The sequence below is a fragment of the Pelecanus crispus genome, chromosome 1 (assembly GCF_030463565.1).
Source record: "Pelecanus crispus isolate bPelCri1 chromosome 1, bPelCri1.pri, whole genome shotgun sequence".
NCBI lineage: Eukaryota > Metazoa > Chordata > Aves > Pelecaniformes > Pelecanidae > Pelecanus > Pelecanus crispus.
Window position 1 is genome coordinate 205,602,862 of NC_134643.1, and position 23,081 is coordinate 205,625,942.

At 36.7% G+C, this 23,081-nt stretch overlaps 1 protein-coding gene across 1 annotated transcript in view; it reads right to left on the reverse strand.

Moving 5' to 3' along the window:
• The window catches only part of SGCG (sarcoglycan gamma), a 70,806-nt gene extending 50,119 nt beyond the window's left edge, over window positions 1-20,687 (reverse strand). Inside the window, exons 1-2 of the mRNA XM_009487771.2 lie at window positions 20,493-20,687; window positions 1,450-1,551 (exon numbers count right to left, since the gene is read on the reverse strand). Coding sequence (XP_009486046.1) covers window positions 1,450-1,551; window positions 20,493-20,687 — 297 coding nt within the window. The remainder of the gene's footprint in view (window positions 1-1,449; window positions 1,552-20,492) is intronic.
• Window positions 20,688-23,081: the final 2,394 nt, after the last annotated feature.

Sequence of the window (23,081 nt, forward strand, 5' to 3'; positions counted from 1 at the left end):
TGAATGGTAGCTTAACACTGCATAATGCATTTTTGGGGCAGAGGGAGTTCTTAAGTATTAGCTACGCTGGTCTTAAAATGTTACATGTCTTATTGGATAAACAACCTCAAGGGAAATTCATTTAAGGACATAAATAGTTTTCCCACTGCCTATGAGACAGAAAAGAATACAGCATAAGACACAAAATCATAATATAGATTTAGCAATGGAATTTCACCATCCAAGTAAGAGCTGTTCCTGTTACTGGAAATATTTGTTGTAGAAAGAGAGAAAAAGAAAGGCTTAACAGATGTAAAATAAGTTTGCATTGCTTAAATCTCAGCAATCCAGCATTTTAACAACCTCATCCTAAATCCAATATCAGCCATGTTTTCTGATAAATTTATTTACATTTTCCCTTGCTATAGTGATACAAACACTAATTTTGCCCCTAGTTTCAGAAAAGTGTCATAGTTGGCTATTCCTTCTAATGACCTGGTGAGGATGATTACATGTTTGATGTAATGAAAGAGCCATATTCAGCTTTTACTCTCATTGAATAGTACTTTATTCAATGAAATGTCCCATTGGTTGATGACACTGTTCATAAAACATAGCTTTATTTCATAAGAGTTTAGATTACAGAGAATAGTTCTCAAAAATACTCATTCTGTTGGCCAGAAAGATATTGCTCTACAAAAAATTCACCTGAATAAGTGTCAGAGTTCACCTGGATAATTAAAACCCAATTCAGATTCTCTCTTTCTTCCTCTATACCCAGTACTTAAATAAAAATCTTTCATACCATACCTACTCTCAGTGCCATTTTCAAGTTAATCTGCTTGATAAATACTTTCTTTGACCAAGTATGTTATTCCTTTTTTACCTCAATAATAATAATAGAATTTTCTGCCTATGTAAACAAGATTAAATCCTAAATCTTCCCATTTAGTCCTATTTATAGATTTTATATACATAAATATATACAGATATCATACATTTAATATCGCTGTCCTAGAAGTGACAAAACCTGAACTTTTTAGAGAAATCATAACTTTTCCAATAAGATCCATTAATTTTAGAGATATTTAAACTATTCTGTAATGGATGAATAAACAAAACAAGCAGTTTCATAGAGAAGACTGCATTAAAAAAATAATCTCAGTAAAAACAGTGAACAACTTTCTACACACTCTTAAAATTTTAGCAGTTTATATACAATGACCTTTGTAATTCCTTTTTGAGCTATTTCTTATCACATGCCTAAGAGAAAAATGTTAATTCTGCCATAGTATCAGAATATTGACCTAATGTTCATGCTTGTAAAGTACACAAAAATATGTGAGTATACACATATACACACACATACACATCTATATTTCCATGACAGGTGCCTGGACTTTGCCTGAATTCCACTGTTCATAAGTGCATTAATTTTATTTTAGCATTACTGAAAGATTATCTGCTTACCACTCGAGAATGGATTTCTTTGGCATAAAGAGGGAATAAGAATTCCGATTCCCCTTCCAGACGAAGGCCTTCTTTTGTAACACGCAGGTGTCCCATTCCAGTCTGAGGAGAATATGCAAGAATTATGCGCATTTTATTATTGTTGCTGTATTTATTTTTTGTTCTTCTCATAAACTGGAAATTTCCAGAGCTGCCTGCCTCTAGTCTATTGATAAAGATACCCATACTCAACCACCTAAAATTTTGAGAATTCCTCATTTCTTCCACAATTATTTTTATTTAAGAAATTGTAGTTGTCAAGAAAAAGTTGTTAAAGTTGGGACCTTTTTTTTCAGGAAAAAATACAATATTACAGCATTTAACTTAAAAAGAAGTGCATATCTATTGGCTGTGCTGAAATACTCTTTGTACTTACCTTCTAAAAATGTCATGAACAATAAACTTTTACACGAGTACTCACATAAAACAAACCTTACATTAACATCTCAAGATTTATTCTATCAATAATGTATTTTACAAAGAATGTGCTGTAATACTTGTAAGCCTATTAAAGAGACAAATAGGTATTTTTATTTGCTTCCGTTTTCAGTAATTACTTCTTTCTTTCTAATTAATTGTTCATTCCTTGGTTTTTTTTCCTCCTCTAATTGTAGGTCAAGGGCCTATGACTCACACTGTCATCTTCCTTTCTCTGTCACCTGCTTGTCAGCTTTCGTACCTTCCTTATTCTTAGTTGTTCCCTCCTGATATTAGCCTGGTTATGCTTTCCAGCTCATATCTTATTTCATTGTTTTACTTTCTTTCATCATTATCATATAATTGATAATGTGAAAAATGAGTGAGGAATTACTTCAGTAAGTACTTCAGCTGCAAGCTATTTCACAGGTATTTAGCTAAGTTGTAAAGGATTCACCCCTCCCCCTGCCATAAAAAGTAGAGAGAAAACTTAGCAAAAAATTTACAGCCTTACAGCTCAGCCAGACACAAAAATATTTCAAGTCAATGACATCAAACTACAAGGAGTAGGTGGGAGGGCTAAATAATAAACAATAAATCCAAAAAGTATTTCCACTCAAAATATTTTTCAGGTTGTTCTATTTGTAAGCAGAGAAGAAGAGATACATGACAGGCTACTGATGATACATCAATAACCTGTTCATCTAATGAATTATGCCTGCTACTGAAAAAAGTTGTAACTTCAAGAGACAATAATTATTTTCAAATATGGTATGTTATCACCAATGAGATTATATATATTTTTTTATATATATACAAATAATGCTAAATAACATGTCTAACCAGCCTTCAATGAAAAACAGTAGCTATTTTCTTTCAACAGGCTTGAAGAGAGACAAAGAGAGAAACAAGCTTTGCTTAAATTCCATAAGGTAAGAAATATTCATGTCAGCAGTTCACTCCACAGGAGAGTACAACTGCAATTCCTCCTCAACAAGGATTTATTTCAAGAAAGAAGCTTTTAGAATAGCTATTTATGGAATCCGTGTCAAATATTTTACTGCTTTGAAATACATAAAGTCCTGACTTTTCTCAGTAGAAGTAGATACAATTTCTAAATTCTAGACCATTGCAAAGCTTTTAAAAAGTATCTAGTATATACTGATGCATCTCATGAGGCAAAACTAAAATAATACCTATGATGAGCCCCCCACGGCTTTCATAATCGGAATTCCTAGGCAGCACTGAGTGATTTAGAAATATGTTTTTCCAGTAAAGACTATGGACAGTTTTTTCTAACTTGTAACACAAAAGAGAGATCATTTCAACACTACAAAAACACATAGGTTTTAAGACAAACACTTTTGAAAAATATGATGTGAAATATCAGGATATTCTAAAGAAATACCACTAACAAATGGCTCTCATTTAATTAACTAAATTTAGGATCTCATTATTGCTCTGATCTCATGCTTTTTCTCATCAGGTGAAAGTAGATTGTATTAACCATCAGGCTTAATCACAGTTTGCATATTTTATCTGGAATATAGGAAACTAAATAAACAGTATATTATAGAGTAGGTATAAAAATGACATTGAAATTTAAGAAGGCAGAGGAAGAAGCAGCAATTAATTCTTGCTCTGAAGCAGATCGGGGAAAATTAACAAACTCCTGGCTGGCAATCTCTCACCTGCCTTTGGCTTTGCCAGGAAAAAATTTTTAGTAGACACAAAAAAACCTATAATTGATGTTCAAAAAGAAGATTATGCAATTTACTCAGCACACTCTTTCTAATGCATTCAGATTTTTCAGCAATGATTATTCTAACAATGCTATATAGTCAAAGGAATGCCTTTGACATTGAGAATGATATGCCGTGTGACAAAACTTAGCACTTAAACTTATCTGTAAGTTCTTATTTTTCAGAAAATCCACTCATATCACTCAGGATTACTTTGTATAAGTATGTCCCCAAGTATGTTCTATTTTTTTCATCAGATATTTCATTTAAGCATTGACACAAAGCTCACATTCTCACATATTTGAATTAAGAGTCTCATTATCCATTCTCATTAACCACTCGGGAAGTGCAAAAACATATGGAATTTTAGACTTGGGTTACCTGCGTAAATGCCTATCTGTGATGACAAACAGATACACTCTGTAACATGCATGAAAACAACAAAAATGTAGATTTCATATAATGATCCTCAATTCTATTACCATTGTGACTGTAAACAATTATTATTTTCCTAGTACCACAATATTTGAGCATCTCAAGATTGTAAAAGTACTGAGTTATGCAGTACTGTGAGACGGGGAAATTCTATTATCCCCCTTTTATAACTGGCAAATTGAAGTTACACGGAATGTAAAAGACGGGGATTTAGGACAAACAACCGCCCTGATGCACTGAGATCCAATGGTAAGTTCCATAAAAAGGAGTATAATAGTTACACATCATGTTCTCTCAACAAACACTCTGCTTCTAACATTACCATTTAGGAGAAGCCAATTACTATTTACTGAGTATTGTGACTTCCTCAGTGATGAGTAACCTTGATGCTTTCAGTTTCAAATATTTGATTCTGTTCCTATTCAAATAATTGAATGAAAAATATTTCTATTGACTTGAGGAAAGGGTCCAAATTTCAGTTACACACAGACTTTGATGCAGTTATAGAATAAGCTATTGATTAGGAAAACAAAAAGGTGCTTCATTAAACATAGTGGATGTATGGCAAGTCTGGAATCCTGTTATCCTGATGTTGGTGACTGTCACTGTGTGAGTGTGTTGGCCCTGAGCTGTAGCACATTATTGTGCGTATCACCCTGAGGCTCATGTTTTCTAATTAGTCTAAGCCTCAGTGAGACAGGGACTGAGCTGTATAGAGGAGGAGGATGAAATGGTGTCTCTGCAGACACTGAGCAAGTTTTGCTGTTGCTGCAAGGAGCTGACTGATGTGGGAACTCCTGGCAGCTGCCAAACCCTTATGCACCAAAGATGCAATTTAGTATTAGTGTTTAAAAAGGTGTGACCAGTTTTACTTTCAAAACTGCTAGGCAGATTCTAATTGGAGTAACAGGATGTCTTCAACCACAGTAGAAGCATTTTTTACCAGTTGAAAACACTCTTGAGGAGCTAAGTGCTTATAGAAACAAAGCCAAGGCCTTCTACAAGAAATTCAAGCTCCGAGTGGGTTCAAGCCTCATAAAAGTTCAACAAAAGGCTCTTTGATTCAGATATCTTGGTCCAAAGGATATTTGACAGCTATTCAGCGAATTGTCTACATAGGGATACTCTAAACCACCTGAAATGAGTAGCCCCAACTACTAGAATCCTAGGTAAGATTCATCATTCTATGGAGCATCTGGATGGGAGGACCATCTTAGGACTGGACCACCAGTCTCTCTTAGACTCCAGACGCAACAAATGTAAAATATTTTTCCTCCAAAATAATGGGAAGCAGTTCCATTTTCCACGAAGCCAGTAGAGAAGTGCAGTAGGTCCGCAAGCTGTGGAAAGGCCTTTAAGTTTCTTTCAGAGGACCACAGGAGGACCGAGTCCTTCATCAGGACCAAAAAGTTCCAAGTGTCACACTGATGGTTTGGTGGTATGACTGCTGCCTTCTGGCTATGAGTATCTGTGTTGAGAATAATATAGATATGACTGGATAAAGCAAGTTTGACAGCATTGGTATGGCTAGCGCTAAAGGCCTGTCTTGTTAAAACAGGATGTAAGAACTTTCCCTCTTTCATCTGTTGTCACAGTGGAATCTGCTGCTCTGGCTCACGACCAAGAAAGTCACATAGAAAGAGTCGCACATGGCACATTGCTGTGGGACTACTAGGAGTGGAAGCAAGCAGGTGTAGCTCTAGGGCTCTTGCACTCAGTGGCTTGCTCTCAGGCAGCTGAGCCTCATGCTGTCTATGTCTTAGGTAGTCAAAAGAGCATCAGATGATGTATTTGGGATTTATGTCCCAAGCCAATATAGTAATGTAGAGGTCTGCTGCTGTAGGCATGTGGCCCTTAAAAATGAGGATGAGGCATGAGGAACATTGATTCAGTGTATGATGAGTATTTCTAGTCCCCTAAATTCAATCAATAACTATGACTTGCATTTTCCTTCCAACACAGAAACTGATATGCATGGGCTCACTATATCAGGTCAACCACTCTTCTTACTGTACCATCACTGCTTCTGCACCTTCTCAGCATTAGACTCAATTGCAGTCCCCAGACTCCTCTAAACAATGGAAATTAAACTTCTGGTCTATGTATCAGCTAAGAGCTGCACAGATGGATGTGTATTTTCCTCTTTTGGTGAGAAATCAAATACTGGAAAGATAGGTGTATCTATATGTTAGGGTGGTTACAACAAGTTGATCCAAACATTAGCTTTAACATGCACTCAGTTCAAATTAAAGTAGCTCCTTGGCTCAGGAGTTAATAGCAAGTTTGTTTTTGTAATACCTGCTCCCTGAATAATCAAATTTTTCAAATATTAGAAGTCTACAAATGCTGATTGGAACTGATAACGATATTAACTTCAGAGTAGGGAGGATGCAGCATTTCCATTCAGGTAACACCTTTTCTTACTTACAGGATACTTACATCCTACTTTCAGGGCAGCCCAGGGAAAGACCTTGGCAAGTTCAGACCAAGACATCATTTGTTGTGCCCCAAAGCTAGTTCAATTAATGGCTTTATAGATCCAGCTTTCACTGCAGTACTTCTTGCAGCAATTACTGTTTAGAGAACTGACTTTGCAAACAAGAGCATACTGTTTTGTTGAGATAATAGGGCTGTGGGTAGACATTGTCAAAGAGCAATCAGCAAAACAGGATTGGTAATGAATCTGATGAAACTCTCTGTTTGACTTACAATATCTATTTTGGAGCTAAGTACGTGTTTGGTATAATAACATTACTGATGCCTCACCTCATTTTCTGCTGCAAGGACTCTATTTCCTGGGCTCAGAGGAGGTTATCTGACTCTTCTTCTTAGATGACAGTGGAATCTTTTCTGTCAAAGGCATCGGTCAAACCATAGCCCTTAGCAACAGCAAGCACTCCTGGTATAGAAGTTAGTCTCACCTGGCCTAGGGCTGGATACAGACTAAAACACCCTTTGCAGATATGGCTAGAAAGTGGGTAGCTAATATTCCATGATCTAGAAAAGTAGATGGCCACTTTGAGCTCAAGAGTTCTGAAATGGCTACAAAAGATGTGAATTCATCATACCATTGACATTTGCTTAGTTTTGATATGATTTCTTTCATAAAACAGCACTAATACTTATGATGCACACTTTTGAGATATTTTCAGGTCCTCTTTGTCCTGATATATAGAATAACAGACTTTTTTAAATAAAGAAAAGTATTAATTATAACAGGTATTACTCAAAAGGAAAAAATAGCTTCTCAAAAGAGATTCAGTTCCAGCTTCATTTCCTTGTTTGGCAAGGACCAAATTCTGTCTCTGGTTCTGTACTGCACAGACATGTCAAAGCTGAATAATACTTGGCTAATAAAAATGCCATTACATCTGGCATTACATCTCCTGTGGCCAATTTGCTCAACATTAGAAAATCAGACTGCTACTCCCACTGCTACATATATTTATTCAGGAATTGAGTTTTTATAAGTCGGCTAATTCATTTTATTATATTAACATCTGTAATTATGCAACTTAGCTAAAGACATGGAAACAAATCTTTTCCTTTGATTTGTAAAGGTTGTCAAAAGGGTTTTCTTCAGAACAACAGTGCATGATGTTTATTTCTTGAATTCCTCTGAGGAATCAGGGACATTTGCATGGTGTATATGATTACACAGACTATGTATTGATTCAATATTGTAAATCCTATCATTTGTACTGGGGGATGTTTACTCTTATGGTCTCAGTGCTCTACACCTTGTGTAAGCACACAGTAACAAGCATCTCCACCCTGACAGAATTTGCTGTCTAAATAGTCAAGATCACAAACATGTGAGATGAAAAAAGGACAAAGAGATGTTGCATCCCTCACAAAGCACTGCTGAGGAAGTCCGCAGCTCTGTGTGAAAGGAATGAATTAAATATTTTACTTTATGTTTTGTCTTGCAGCTATCATGCAAATTTATTTTAAAATATTATCATATTAAATAGTACCCACTGCAGCATATTGCAATTAAAACCAGATCATCTCCATTAACAACCCAACCTCATTTTGAATTACCCAGCCTTCCCCCCATCTTAGCATTACTGATTAAATAAAGTTTAAGAGCAGCGTTTTGGTTACCTTTGCTAAATGCCATCATGACCATTTTTTTATTCATGGTACAAAAATTTATAGTGACCACAGAGATTTTACACATAAAAATATAATCACATACTATGATGCTTCTCTAATGGCATTATTGATAAGTGCTAACTTTTATCAAGCAAAATGGGAAACAAATATTTTCAATTTTCCTTATAGTGCATCACAGCAAGCTCTACTCTAGCACTGACAATAGTATCATCTTTAAAATAATGGCATAAATATATGCTATGCATCAATAAAATGGTAGCTTAACATGTATTTGTATAAATTAATTATACAACATACCTAAAAAATAATAGCAATGACAAAGAAATTAAATATAACGTTGGAAACGGTGAGAGCTTTTTGCAACTCCTGTTGGATTACATTTAGAATTTTTGACAATTTCCAATCCATGCCCTACTTCGTAGCTAGGACTATGAAGCTAGTTAGGATATTTTTCAAAATAAAAAGTCAGGAGAAAGTTTTTAGGGCAATTAATGTATTTCCCAGCACAGGTAATGAGTTTTTAATTCAAGTACATTTTCATTCTACATTATTTAATTATTATTACACTTCGTTCAACTGCATTTTCCTCATAACTTTATGTATACAGAAAGGTATATTTGGAAAAGTTTAGTAAGCAGTCAGTACAGCTATATATTAAGCAATTTAAGTACGGAGAAACATGAATTCTCATAATCTTTTTGTATGAGCAGACATGAAGGTACAGACAAGGCTGGAAAACATTTTAAAAGCCAGAAAAGAAATACTTTAAAATATATGAGACCATTGTAAGATGTACACAGAATATATACAGAGATGTCACCTGGATGCTCACTAAAAAGGAAGTAGGACAACAGAGCAAAAAATGAATAGACAAAACAGGGGATGGAGGTTTTGGGTCATTAAGGAAGTAAAGGTGTGAAGATCTGATACAGAACTGTGAAAGGCCTTTGAGGAACAAAGAATATAAGCACTTTACATTTACTTCTGTGGACAGGGCAGGTAGGTTTCCTAAACTGAAGGTCTAACAATGGGAAGATGTATGCTAGATAAAAAGGAATGGAAGAAATCGTAGGAGTGGTCATGTGCTTCTAGAATTTACAGGTTTGGTGATTTGTAAAAACAGTAGTAAGGCTACTAGTAAAATCTTTATTACATATCTCAAAGTCTTCAAAGACCTGCAAAGAATCACAGAAACCGTTGGATTTCTTGTTAGTTTACACCAAGGGAAACAAAAGTGGTGTACAGCTTAGCCATAGGCTATTGTATGATTCTTCTGAAGAATGATACATCCAATTCTGACTCTGTTTTCTACATAAACCTGTATGGAAACAGTTTCTGTGTGTGGTAAGAGAGAGAATCAATAAAACAGCAGAACTCTAAAGGTATAATTCAATATTAATACTCCTGAAATTGTCTGGCAGCCAGATCTCTACATTTTAGGAGAATGGACTTTTAAATTTGGATTAATCTTATCAAAATTTGTATATGTTTAATGGGAAACTGCTCGCTACATAGTATTTATTGTCCTTTCCTATTGTGCTCACAGGTTCCAATCTGGATGGAAGCCCTGTTGTGCTAGACATTGCAGAAACACATAGAAGGTATTTATTAGGTGCAGGTACTAACATGACAGACAACACATGAACTGGAACATGACGTACAAAGAATTTAAACAAACATGTCTCAGGAAGCCATCATCTGAGAACAGTGGTTACTCTTCTGTCTCACTGGTTTCTACTGGAGCTCGGCAGGCTCAGGTCACTTTAGTGTCAGTCTCAAAACCGACACGTCCTAAAAGTCCCACATGGAAAAACAGCAGTTGAGGAACTCCACCCAGTGAATGTTTCTGATCAGATGGCCTGGATTTCATACATGAATGTATATGCAATTATTTGTATATAGAGTACAGAAATAGGAATTAAACCCAAGTTGTTAATTTTCTCCATCTTGTGGTTATTCCAGTAGGCTGGGCTTGACTCCAGGTACTAAATTGCAGAGTAGGTGCACACCACAGTGTGTCCCCCGTCACAACAGCACGCCTTTGGGAAAGTGGATTTTGAGCAGGAGGGGGCCTGCAGGCATCACTCCTGTAAGCACTTGGGCACCTGAAAGCAGGGGTGGAGCTCACATGCAGGCAAGGCACAACCAGGGTGTGCCCTTGGATCCGGGCACTGGGAACTCCCTGGGTCCCACATTTTGGAAATGCTATTTGTTTTCATCAATGTCCTCAACCATTCTGTGTCAACTTATGTTATTCCAAGAAATGTTGCAGTACATTTTCACTGAGTATGTGAATCTCGGTAAAGTATTGTTGAGTAAATGATGATCTACAGATACATAAAAAGTCTTCAGGGAGATTTAACCTTTTCAATGAAGTCAGCTGATAGCACTAGAAAAAATAGACTAAGTTTCATGGACAGAGACCTTTTTCACATCAAACTTGAGCTACACAAATTGTAAATTCCACCAGCTCTATCATTCATATTTCCTATTTCCTACATTAGAACAGCTCTGCTTGCTCCTGGGAGCAGAAATAATGCCAAAAAAACAGGAAAATGTGCATCTGAACGTTACTGATTGTGTCAGAAAAGAAGGTGGTACATCAGATCATGAGATCAGAACATCTGGTTTTCTTTTGGCAGAGGGTTTGCCAAGTGCAGCTTCATTTTAATTTCCCCATACGACTTCGAGCTAGCAAAGAAGAATCAGGAGCTGGAGTCAAGCCCTTATGAGCTCATCTGTCCACAGTTCCTAAACTTGCAAGTACACTGTAATCTCACTGTACTCAGATTTATTAAAAATCTTTATCAATATTATAAATTATTCCAACAGTGAACTTAGATTTTTTTTCATTTAAAAAAGTGTTATTCCACACTCTTTTACATACACATGATTTGATTCATAATAGAATTCAGATTAATCAAATGCTTTCAGAAAATACATTATACATATATATAAGTATGTATCACACTGCTGAGAAGTCTTACTTTCTTTGGTAACAGCTCGTCTGTAGTAAGTATCTCAATATCTTTCTTTTCAACTATTACTCTTTGCATAAAATATATAAATATTCACTGCCTGATAGAGACAATGGGAATGACTGTGGCCTTGTTGGAGGCAAATTATATTTAACTTAATGGAAAAATAGCAAAATACAGCTGTTCAGGATTATTCAGAGTAGAAACTATGGAATATTGGTGTTCTGACATGAAAATAGTTTAGTGAAAATTAGCACGAGAATTTGTGAATAATTAAATAAATATTTCATTTGATTTGAATATTAAAAAATGTAACATTCTCAAAATGGCAACTAATTCCATGGAGCATACACTGTTAATCATAAAACGCACGAAAAGGCTGTACAAGTTCATTAGTGTATGTCTTGCAGTGAAGGAGAACTCCTGCTGTGAATGAGTGTTCTTTACCATACATTTTGATTGCTGTCTAGTCTGGTTTTAAATGCTCCAAATGATTGGGCACCTCCAATTTAATAAGGCATGCTATTACACAGTCTAGTAAGTCTCACTGTCAGAAAGTGTTACTTGATTTTCAGCTAAAATTTTGCTTTCTTAATTCATCACATTCCTAGTTTTGTATTTTTCATATTTCCTTAAGTAATTCCCTCCACCTTTGGCGCCTGAATTTGTCAAGTGCTTAAATACTACATAAGTATTTGATTGTATCAGTTAATTTCTTTCAATATACATATAATATTTATAGATCTAGACCAGTATCATTATCAGCCAACTAATGTGTGTATATACTAAGATTATATATAGTTAGCTTTTCAACATCTTCTTACACAATTAATTAAATTAATCTTACACAGCAGGATGGCTATGACATAGTCGCCATCACAGAAACGTGGTGGGACGACTGTCATGACTGGAGTGCTGCACTGGATGGCTATAATATTTTATTTAGCGTGGACTTGGTAGTGTAGGTTAATGGTTGGACTGGATGATCTTAAAGGTCTTTTCCAACCTAAACGATTCTATGATTCTATGATTCTATGAATTAAATATAAATAAATTGATATTGCCTTATGGAAAACTTTTAAAAATAATTTTAAAATAATTTTAAATACTTTGTCTATATTCATTATTAATTGCTCATGAGAACCCAAGAAGATTAGCAGAGTGGTATGTCTATGATAAAAGTTTCTGGGAACAGGTATATGGATAGAGCACTCACTAATTACGTAAGCCAAAAAGAAGAAAATACCTGTGAATAATATTTGCAAATCCCTGTATTTGTTTGTCTAACTGTAGCAATTGTCATATTTATTCAAGTGCACATATGTGTATAAAAGAGAAGCTGGAAGTAAAGACCACATTCTAGTCTAAATGTGCAGAAACCTTCCTAACTGTCATTGCCTATGTCTGTACGTCCAGTTGAAGTGCAGGCATGAGAGCAGGCTAAACATTTGTTCTGTTCTTAGGAAGAACCATGCTTAGAATACACATTGATGGACTGGACATTGTGTGGTTGGCCCTCCATACACCAAGTTCATTCTTGTCATGATAAGGTGATCCACAGGTTGTTCTAAGGCTTACTATTAGGGCTTGATTTTCCTCATTAGTGACTCAAACCCAAGTGAGGTTTGACATGGATGGCAGGACAACATGGGATTGAATGCACATTTGAATCACGTTTGACTGACAGTGCATCTAAAACTATAAAGACCTGTCTGCCTCTCTTACACTGTGCTTAAAATTTTTGTCAGAGTGCTACATGCCAAACTCCAGACTGGAGAAAGGCTACTAGTTATCCTTGGGAACACTCCTGTTTCGTGATTGTCTGTCCTTATCAACATGAAATACAGCACAATTGCCTTGACCTTTCTTATTCCAACGGACCATGATAGCTGTGGCATCCACTAAAACCCATAGAAACATGGGTTGCTTCATCAGAGGCTAAAAAAGCTAGGAATAATATTTGGCACATGACTGTTCTTGGTGTTACAATAATGTAGCATAACCTAAATTATATCGTAACTGAATTAATATGGGGTTTCTGAACAAGATTTGCTAGTGCATCAGAAATGGTAATCACCTGATCAGGTACATTTTTCACACATGAGTTTTAGAGTACTAGCATGATACTCCATGAAACCCAATAGTGACCTAAAAATTTTGGTCCATGTCTTCACTGATTACAGTGTCGACAAAATTGGTCAGTATTATGGGTGAAGTTCTGAGGACGTGAGTACTAATTCTCTATTTGATAGCAGGGTAGGACAGCTAAAGATTGTTATATTCAGGAGAAAATGTGAAATCAGTCCCACGAACTTAGTTTTCTCTAAGGAATATAAAGATAATGGAAAAGTAAAAATGCAAAAAGAAAAAAAACCCTCTGTCATGGTTTAACCCCATTTGGCAACTAAGTACCACACAGCTGCTTCCCCTGCCCCTGCCATGGGATGGGGGAGAGAATCAGGAAAAAAAAAAAAAACCAATCCTGTGGGTTGAGATAAAGACAGTTTAATAGGACAGCAGAGGAAGATAATAATAATAATAAAAAATATACAAAACAAGCGATGCACAATGCAATTGCTCACCACCCGCTGACCAATGCCTAGCCTGTCCCTGAGCAGTGATCCCTGTCCCCGCGCCATCTCCTCCCAGTCTACATACTGAGCATGACTCTGTATGGTATGGAATACCCCCTTGGTCAGTTTGGGTCAGCTGTCCTGGCTGTGCCCCCTCCCAGTTTTTTTGTGCACTTGGCAGAGCATGGGAAGCTGAAAAGTCCTTGACTGGTGTAAGCACTACTTAGCAACAACTAAACCACCAGTGTGTTATCAACATAATATTCTCATGCTAAATCCAAAACACAGCACTATCCCAGCTACTAGGAAGAAAATTAACTCTATCCCAGTCGAAACCAGGATACCCTCAGAAATCACTGAGGCAGCAATCAATGCAAGCAAGAGATTATAGTTGTGGCATCGTATCAGTCATGTAACAAACAGAGAAGCCAAGGACCTCTTGTTAATGCCTCCTACTGAGCAGCTAATCTCTATAAAGCTTTCAGATACTTAGTGTTGTACAAAACATTGTTATACAGATTAGCTCAACACTGTCCAGCTTTTCCAAATTGTTTGCCAGTCATGCAGCTTTCTAGAGTCATGTCAATGTGGAATTTATATGTTGGGCAATTAGTACGGGAGATACTTAAAACAATTTAAGAGTAAAATTCCAAAATACAGATCCTCAAAAGTCCTCCTCACTTGTCCAAGAGATCTAGGCATACTAATATTCTTGCAGTTATATTATCTGATCACCATTGGACATGAACACAGTCAAAATCTCTTTAAATGACCATCTTATGAATAAAGTCTACAAGGATAAAAAGGGGCCATGTGAACAGGTACTGATGTCCTTTTACTTAAGAACAAGTGATTGCAGGACTCAACTGGGTTGTTGCAATCCCAGACTAAAATTCCTCCTTTCCCTGGGAAAATCTGATCTCATCTTCTCCCAGAGATCCATGCTCTAACCAACAGATTATAGTACATTTGATGTTGGGAATCTTTTACTCTCTCTTTTTCTAGTTTATTCTACTTCATACAAATTCATTAGATATTAATTGGAGGCAGAAGCTACAACAGAAGCTTCTGTCTCCAAGGTGAGTGCTGCAATCATCTGACAACTAAAGCATGTGTTACCTCTGCCCAATAAAAATTCAGTTTTTCCATACAAATCAAAAGTTTCAACTAGAAGGACTGAGAAATGCCTAATTCTATAGTCTATACCACAATAAGGATTTGGAAAAGAACAATGAGAGTAAGGACAACTCTTGCATTCAATATATTCAGTATTTTTCTAGTTAAACATTTTAGGATCTGAGAGTGTCTAGAAGGATGAATTTTCATCTTATATGATAGCATCTAGTCTAGCATAACTGATGGCTTTGAAATTAAAATGTTATAAGCTAAGAGTCAGTGGACCATTTTAAAATTATGCAGTCATTTTAATCAATTATGACAACAAGGTAAAAGAGGAATATATTTTTTCCTGTGAAGCCTTTATTTTCTCTTTGTCAGAAGCACAAGGAAGATTAAGAACGAGTTTTTCAGAGGAAATCACTAGTGTAATATTATTTATAGAAAAAAAAAGATATTCTGTCTTGGCAACATCAGATGGCCAACCACAAGACAAAACTTCTTAAAAACAAAAATGATACTAAAGTTTGTCAATATCTCTCTTCTGTTGGGAGGCTCAAAACTGGAGGCTGTATTACATGTGTGCTCTAATAAGTGCTGTGTAAAGGGAGAGAATCACTTCCCGTGGTCTCTGCCTCTGCCACTGTTCACACAGCCCAGGAAGCTCTTGGCCTTCGTTGCTGCCAGCGTCACTGTTGGCTCATGCCAACATGTCAGCTCGCTGCCCACCAGCCCCCAGGGCCTAGTCCACAGAGCTGCCCCCAGCCAGGCAGAATCAGCCTGTGCTCGTGCCAGGGGCTCTTCCTTTCCAGGAGCAGGACTTTGCATTTGTCCTTCCTTAATTTCCTAAGGTTGGACTATTCCTCCAGCCTGTCTAGGCTCCTCTGAATGTCAGCCTGAGCCTTGAAATTATTGAATGGTACCCCCAAATTGGTACCATCAACATTCTGCCACCTCTTCTAAGTCATAGATAAAGTTGTTAAAAAGGACCAGTCCCAGGACAAACCCCTGCAACACTTATTACTGGCCTCCACGTAGAGTACAACACATTAGTAACTACCTTCAGAGCCTGACCACCCAGCCAGTTTTTTTTTTTTCACTTATCTGTTTGTCTGCCCTTCATGGCTGTAATGTCCTAACTAGGGTACAAGAATATTGTGGGAGAGTGTCAAAAGCCTTGCTGAAGGTAGATGACATCTTGTGCCCTCCCATTGTCTATAATTACAGACATTTTATCATAGAAGGTAATCACATTAGTCAGGCATCATTCACCCTTTGTAAATCCATGCTGACTGTTCCCCATTACCTTATTCTCCTTCATGGGCCTTGAAATGTCTTCCAAGAGGACTTGCTCCACCATTTTCCCAGGGACTGAAGTGAGGCTGCGTAGCCCATAATTCACCAGACTGTCCCTTTGGCCTCTGTTTTTGAAGACAAGTGCAACACTTGCATTCCCCCAGTCACTGAGGATCTTCCCAGTCTCCATAACCTTTCAAACATGGCAGAGGGTGACTTCGCAAGAGAATTGGACAGTTCTCTCTGCACCTATGGATGCAGCCCATCTTTTTGCCCTTTGTTCCTTGTAAGTCTTAACTAAAGCTAAGCTTTGGCTTTCCTGACACAGGAAGCTTGACACATTTCCTGGCCCAGACAATGTTTCTAAATTTCTTCTTTGTAGCCTGTCCTTGCTTCCAACTCTTCTATACTGCTTTTTGCATTGCAGCTCTGTCACAAGTAACCTGTCTAGCTAAGCCAGGCTACTTATCGTCCTAAATATCAGATAGATCATTCCTGCATTTGGAGGATACTGTCCTTAAAAACCAGCAAGCTTTCCTGAGTAACTTTACCCTTCAGATCTGGCTCCCATGGGATCTCATACATAGCAGATCCAGCTGTGTGCCACCCTTAGTTATCCCATCCAGAAGTCATCCCTGACACCCTCTAGAAATCTTCACTGCTTCTATCCTGCCATGTTAGTCCTTTCAGCAGATGTCAGGGACATTAAAATTCCCCTCTTTCAGACCTACTGGACCCTTCAGAATTGTTCACGGAACTTCTGACATCCTTGCCCTGTTGCAGCCTTAAATCCCTTAAGATTCTTGGTTTCTAAACTCTTAGGACTAGCAGTACCCTTTAGTTCTCAGAAAGCCTCAATACGTTAAAAACAAATCTGGAATTGCCATTCCATGCAAAATTTTGATATGTCATGTCCAGGGGAAAAAAAAAACCCAAACCACCTCCATTTTTTCCAAACTTTCTAATCTTCATGCAAAACTAATTCTAGATTTTACATTACTCTATTTCACCTTATTCTCCAAGCTCAAGGCATAATTATTTGATTCTATCTTCTCTAAAATAACTGAATATAATGAATCCACAGCTGTCTTCTCTCACCTCCCGAAAAAACTTGATACCCTGGCCCCCCCGAACTCCAGCAGAGAAAAAGAAAGTGAGACATATCTTATACGTGTGAATCAATCTGCACAACTTAGGGATGCTCATATGTTAGGTAATTGGGGCAGTATGAGAAAAAGAATATATTCTGTGTTCCCTTTTAGTCTAGATTTTATGAAATGAAATGAAATTCTGTTCAGTTTAGTCATGTTCATTTAATGCTGAAGGCTTCTCAAAAAATGGAGTGTAGAGAAGTCTTCGTCTTTCATCATCCTTGCAAATTTCTACAAGGAGATTAGAATTTATTCATTTTGCAGCATATCTATGTCTGGTTCACCTTCTCCTTTATCAACTTACCTTGTTTGCTAGTTTATCACACTGTCTGTTTTTTTGGGTTGAGACAGGAGATGTGTGCATGGATTAATTATATGCCAGACCTTGTTGAAGCTCTGTGCATAATTTCATTGTTATTTTAATCTGGATCTATGAACAGACATAGCACATGATTATTGTATACTGCAAGGTATTATTTAATGAAAGATTTAAGGATGCTTTACAGAAAAAGAAAACAATTTTTATCCTATAAAATAAACTTTGATGGCTAAATAACAATTTTGTCAGCTTTGAGTGGGCTCATGAAAGGGCTGTGCTATAGAACTATGCCAATCAATCACTAAAGCACAAACAGCCCTATGCACTATACTGCAAAACTGTTTTCCTAATAAAACTACATACTACAATCATGTTTAAAGTTTTCTTTAAGCATAAACTCTCTTCAGAACTGTACTATAAAAAACCCTTTTAAAATGTTTATTATGTTTTTTCCAAATTTGTTTATCAACCTTAGTAAGAATACAACTTGTTTCTTGTATTATTTTAGAGAAACAGTTGTTAATATTTTTATTAGCTATTAATATTCCAATATTGTTTACAGGAATAACATTTTAATGTATTTTTTTTAAACTAGGACCAAATACTTTTAATGTATTAGCTAAAAATACAATATCTGTGATTAATATTAATCATAATAGGTAGTGTAATCTCTACATAATATACCTAGAACACACAATTAATAAATATAAAAAGTGGTATCACAGCTGACAGAGTAATATTTGCCAAATAACTGATGACTGCATAGGATAATATTTCACAATTACTTTTAAACTATTCCCAAAAATGGGAATGTTTAATTGGATAAGTAGGATATATATGAATCAACTGATTTCCTAAATAGCTAATACTTGTCAAGCTTGGAACTCAAGAACCATAAAAATCTATTTCTGAGAATATATTGTTACCTCTCTTTTTCAAACAATAACCAAAAACTTGGAGGCATAAATGCTTAATTCCTTCAGGAAAAGGGTTTGATAATAGTGTTGATAATTTCTATGTCTGTTACACTCATTCTTTACAAACGGTCTTTTCTTAGACAAAGGAAAGGACTGAGATGTTTCAATTATACTTCCAAACTGAACATGCAGTTAACGCTTATAGTCTTTCTTAGACTTTTCTTAGAGGCTAGCAGCGCTTCTCTGGATGATATTTCTGGTATCTTCAGAGTTACTTCTTGCCTTGACAGATACACTCTATTAAAACAATACCCAGCAAAAAACATTCTCCGTTCTTAATGACCTCACACAAACTTTTGCTGAGGATTGTGACATACATGTGTATTTTGCACAATGTTCTTATAGCTGATATTTAGCTGAAATATAGATATTTCCCTAAAATTATCCCAAATGAACGAAGGCATTACAGCTAAGTCACTATTTAACCGGGTGTGTCAGGAATACAGGCTCTTTAACAGAGAATTAGGAAACCCCTCATAACCATGGCATTCATAGTCCACCCTGCGAAAGAATGTAACCCTGCACTACTTGAGCTGTTACTCCACTGCTCTTGTTGCCAAAGCAGAAGGACACTGCCCCTCAGCAGATCAAGGCCTTCCTCACAGATAACTAGTAGGAGACAGGACTTCCTAGAAGTGGAGTTTCTGATGCTATTTTTTTAGTCCTTACTGGTATTAGAGAAGAAATATCCAGTTTCATATAAAGAAGCCAAACTACCAGAAAAGAATTTTTTAAACTCCTTAAAAATATAAACCTGAGCCACACAGAAAACAATTTAAAGTTGTCCATGTTCTCTGTGATTCATGATGTACAGTCACTAAGTGTGCATCTTCCATGTGAACTGCATAACAGAAAAATTACATGTGATCTAAGATGTTCTGCATTGTAATCTGTATGACAGTAACAGTGCAGGAAAGAATTTATGTGGGGGAAGAAACTTGACGGAATTCAAGCACTAGTAACTGTACTAGTAAATAGGACTTAAAATTAACCTACTTTATAGTGAGAGAAAGAGTATGGAAATGCTTCTATAAGGATAAAATGGCCTTATTTAATGACAGAGACGTAATAACAACAGATAATGGGAACTTTAATATAACACTTTCTTCAGTAGCAGGGGCAGAGCTGTAGGAATTCACTATTATTGTTTTACTTGTAACAAGTCTATTCAAATAATCTGTGTTATCATGACTGCATGTTAGGAACAAATTAGCCTAGCTTCAATATTCACTGATGCATTTTATTGCATTCTGACTACAGCTACATCTTGAAGACTTCGGAAGGCTATCCTTTAATCTACTACATGCAAAATTACATTATAAATATTAAAATATATGACAGTGGAAAGTTATTAAATTTATTCCTGAATAATATAGCTGCTTAGCCTCAAACACGAAGTAGCAATAACTACCTCTGAGCTGTAATTCATTGGGCAAATAAATTGTTAAATTTTAGATGATGATAAATAGGAGAAGGAAGCTGAAAAACCAGCAACTGCCAGCAATATTTTAACGCTAAGGAATTCTGTATGAGATAAAATTACAGTAAATGCATTTATAAAATATAAACTGAGCAGAGACTATGAGAGAACAGTAAAATACATTGTCTTAGAATGATTAGAATTCACCTCAATATAAGGTATCAACAACGTCAGTATTTTAAAGATTTTTACCAATACAGAAATTACAGATCAGGAATTATGTTCAAAGACAGATATTTCTTATATACTTTCAACCGAAGTACAAATTACAGTTGAGAAGGAAGAAAAAAGAACCATCTATTACATACAGAGAAGCTGATGTACATACAAAATAAATGAAGTGGTGAGGCAGGGAAGAGAAGAGAATATGAAAAGAATGGAAAATTAAAGAGGACACTTACTGGGGAAAACCACATCACTTTAAGAATCCAAATTGTCAAAGAAAAATTCACAACTAGGATGATAAGCAGGAGGAGAACAAACAGGTAGAGGCAACGCTTTCTCCAGCCATAAATTCCAATTTTGTAGACATATTCATTCTTCGGCCTCTCTAGGCTAGTGCCTGGTGTTGTTGTAGTGTATTGTTCACGTACCATCTGCTATGTAAAGAAAAAAAGGGACTGCTTAGTTCTTTGAGTTAAATGAAAAATATTTATATAAAACCCCAATTAAAATATGAAGACATAATTGTAACAGCCAAGTTACCAGAAACTAGAAACTCTTATGAAGTTTTACCTGGAAAGCATTTTCATCATGTCCCATTCAAATTACACTTACATCTTACTTTTTGGTACACACAATGTGATGTTTTAATATATGAACTGTATCAGTTGCCATTTTCAGGAGGCTTATATTTATTTTATCCTATGTAGAATGGCAACATCCTCTCATTTTGCATAATATTCTAATTCTCCCATCACAGAATATTTCATAGGATCATATCATAATTTGTGGCTCACAGAACAATATTATTTTACTGTAAAAATAGTTACAAGTGGTAACAGTACCTTGTAAGCACAGGTTTAAAAACACTTCTACATATTCTTTCCTCAATTCAGTAATAAAATGCATTCTTTGTGTTGCAAAACTTAACTGTGTATCACTGGAATGCCAAAATATGTTAAGCTTCAGAATCTGTATATAAAGAAATGAAATGGTTCTTAATAATGTAAAGGAAATAATTATTTCTCAATTTATCAGATATTCATATTTAAAGATATATTAGCAGTAAAAACATTACTTACTGGGTTTAAACAACTTTCTTCACTTTATATTACAGTTCTTAAAGAAGCATTCTTTGAATTTAAAGAAATCTTACCAGATTGCACTTCCTTAAAACATGAAGATATTCACTAACTTCACTAACAGCACAGAGATCACCAACAATTCAAACCATTCATTAAAGCTTACAATTTCAGCCAAGAGAATAAAATCTCAGCAGCTGAAGCTGCTTGTCTAGAACAACAGTGGGCAACATCTGTCTCATTTCCACCAATACAAAATAGAAAAAAAGTCAACCATGGATGTCAAAAAGAAAATAGGTATTGTAAGTTCAAGCATTTCCCATGAGCCAGGTATATTCATGGGCATCTTATATCTGAAAACGGGTCAGCTTTACTACAGTATAATGTTCCCAAAAGAGAGTCCCTTCAGACAGATTTCACACAAGGTCTCCTCTCAATTCAGAATTTACTCCTGGGAATGAGATCACCATGCACTGCTCACACAACTTTCAAAACGTGAGTAAATTACATCCTTGCCCAGCTGCTGAATTACTCTAAGTTGTTAAAGAAGCTATTTTCAAGTCTCCTGCAGAGCCATCCTCTGTTTGTAACAAGCTTATGGCTCTCAGTTCTAATCCTGATCTTTAGAAAGATGTTGTCTTTTGTTCCTATAGCCTCCTATCGAACTACAAGACAGAGAACGCAATGTAAGTTTACAACTGAACAGAAGTTCATGGATTGCCTCTTTGCATATAGGCAGTATTCATCTTATTTCTGCACGTCCATTCAAAAATCTTTTAATTTGTTGTTTATTTATATTAAAAAAAGAGACTTGATCACCTGCAGTTCATAATGTACCTGTGTTACAACCATAATAATATGTCCATAATGTCCATAATGGGAGAATTTGCAGATGACACCAAACTGGGTGGGAGTGTCAATCTGCTCGAGGGTAGGATGGCCCTGCAGAGGGATCTGGGCAGGCTGGACCAATGGGCTGAGGCCAACTGGATGAGGTTTAAGAAGGCCAAGTGCCGGGTCCTGCACTTGGGTCACAACAACCCCATGCAACACTACAGGCTTGGGGAAGAGTGGCTGGAAAGCTGCCTGGCGGAAAAGGACCTGGGGATGTTGGTTGACAGCCGGCTGAACATGAGCCAGCAGTGTGCCCAGGTAGCCAAGAAGGCCAACAGCATACTGGCTTGGATCAGGAATAATGTGGCCAGCAGGAGCAGGGAGGTGATTGTCCCCCTGTACTTGGCACTGGTGAGGCCGCACCTGGAATACTGTGTCCAGTTTTGGGCCCTTCAATACAAGAAAGACATTGAGGTGCTGGAGCGTGTGCAGAGAAGGGCAATGAAGCTGGTGAAGAGTCTGGAGCACAGGTCTCATGAGGAGCGGCTGAGGGAACTGGGGTTGTTTAGCCTGGAGAAGAGGAGGCTGAGGGAAGACCTTATCGCTCTCTACAAGTACCTGAAAGGAGGTTGTAGGGAGGTGCGTGTTGGTCTCTTCTCCCAAGTAGTTAGCGATAGGATGAGAGGAAATGGGCTCAAGCTGCGCCAGGGGAGGTTTAGGTTGGAAATTAGGAAAAATTTCTTCATGGAAAGGGTAGCATTGGAACAGGCTGCCCAGAGAGGTGGTGGAGTCACTACATCCCTGGAAGTGTTCAAAAAACAGGCAGATGTGGCACTCTGGCACATAGTTTAGTGGGCATGGTGGTGGTGAGTTGATGATTGGACTGATGATCTCAGAGGTCCTTTCCAATCT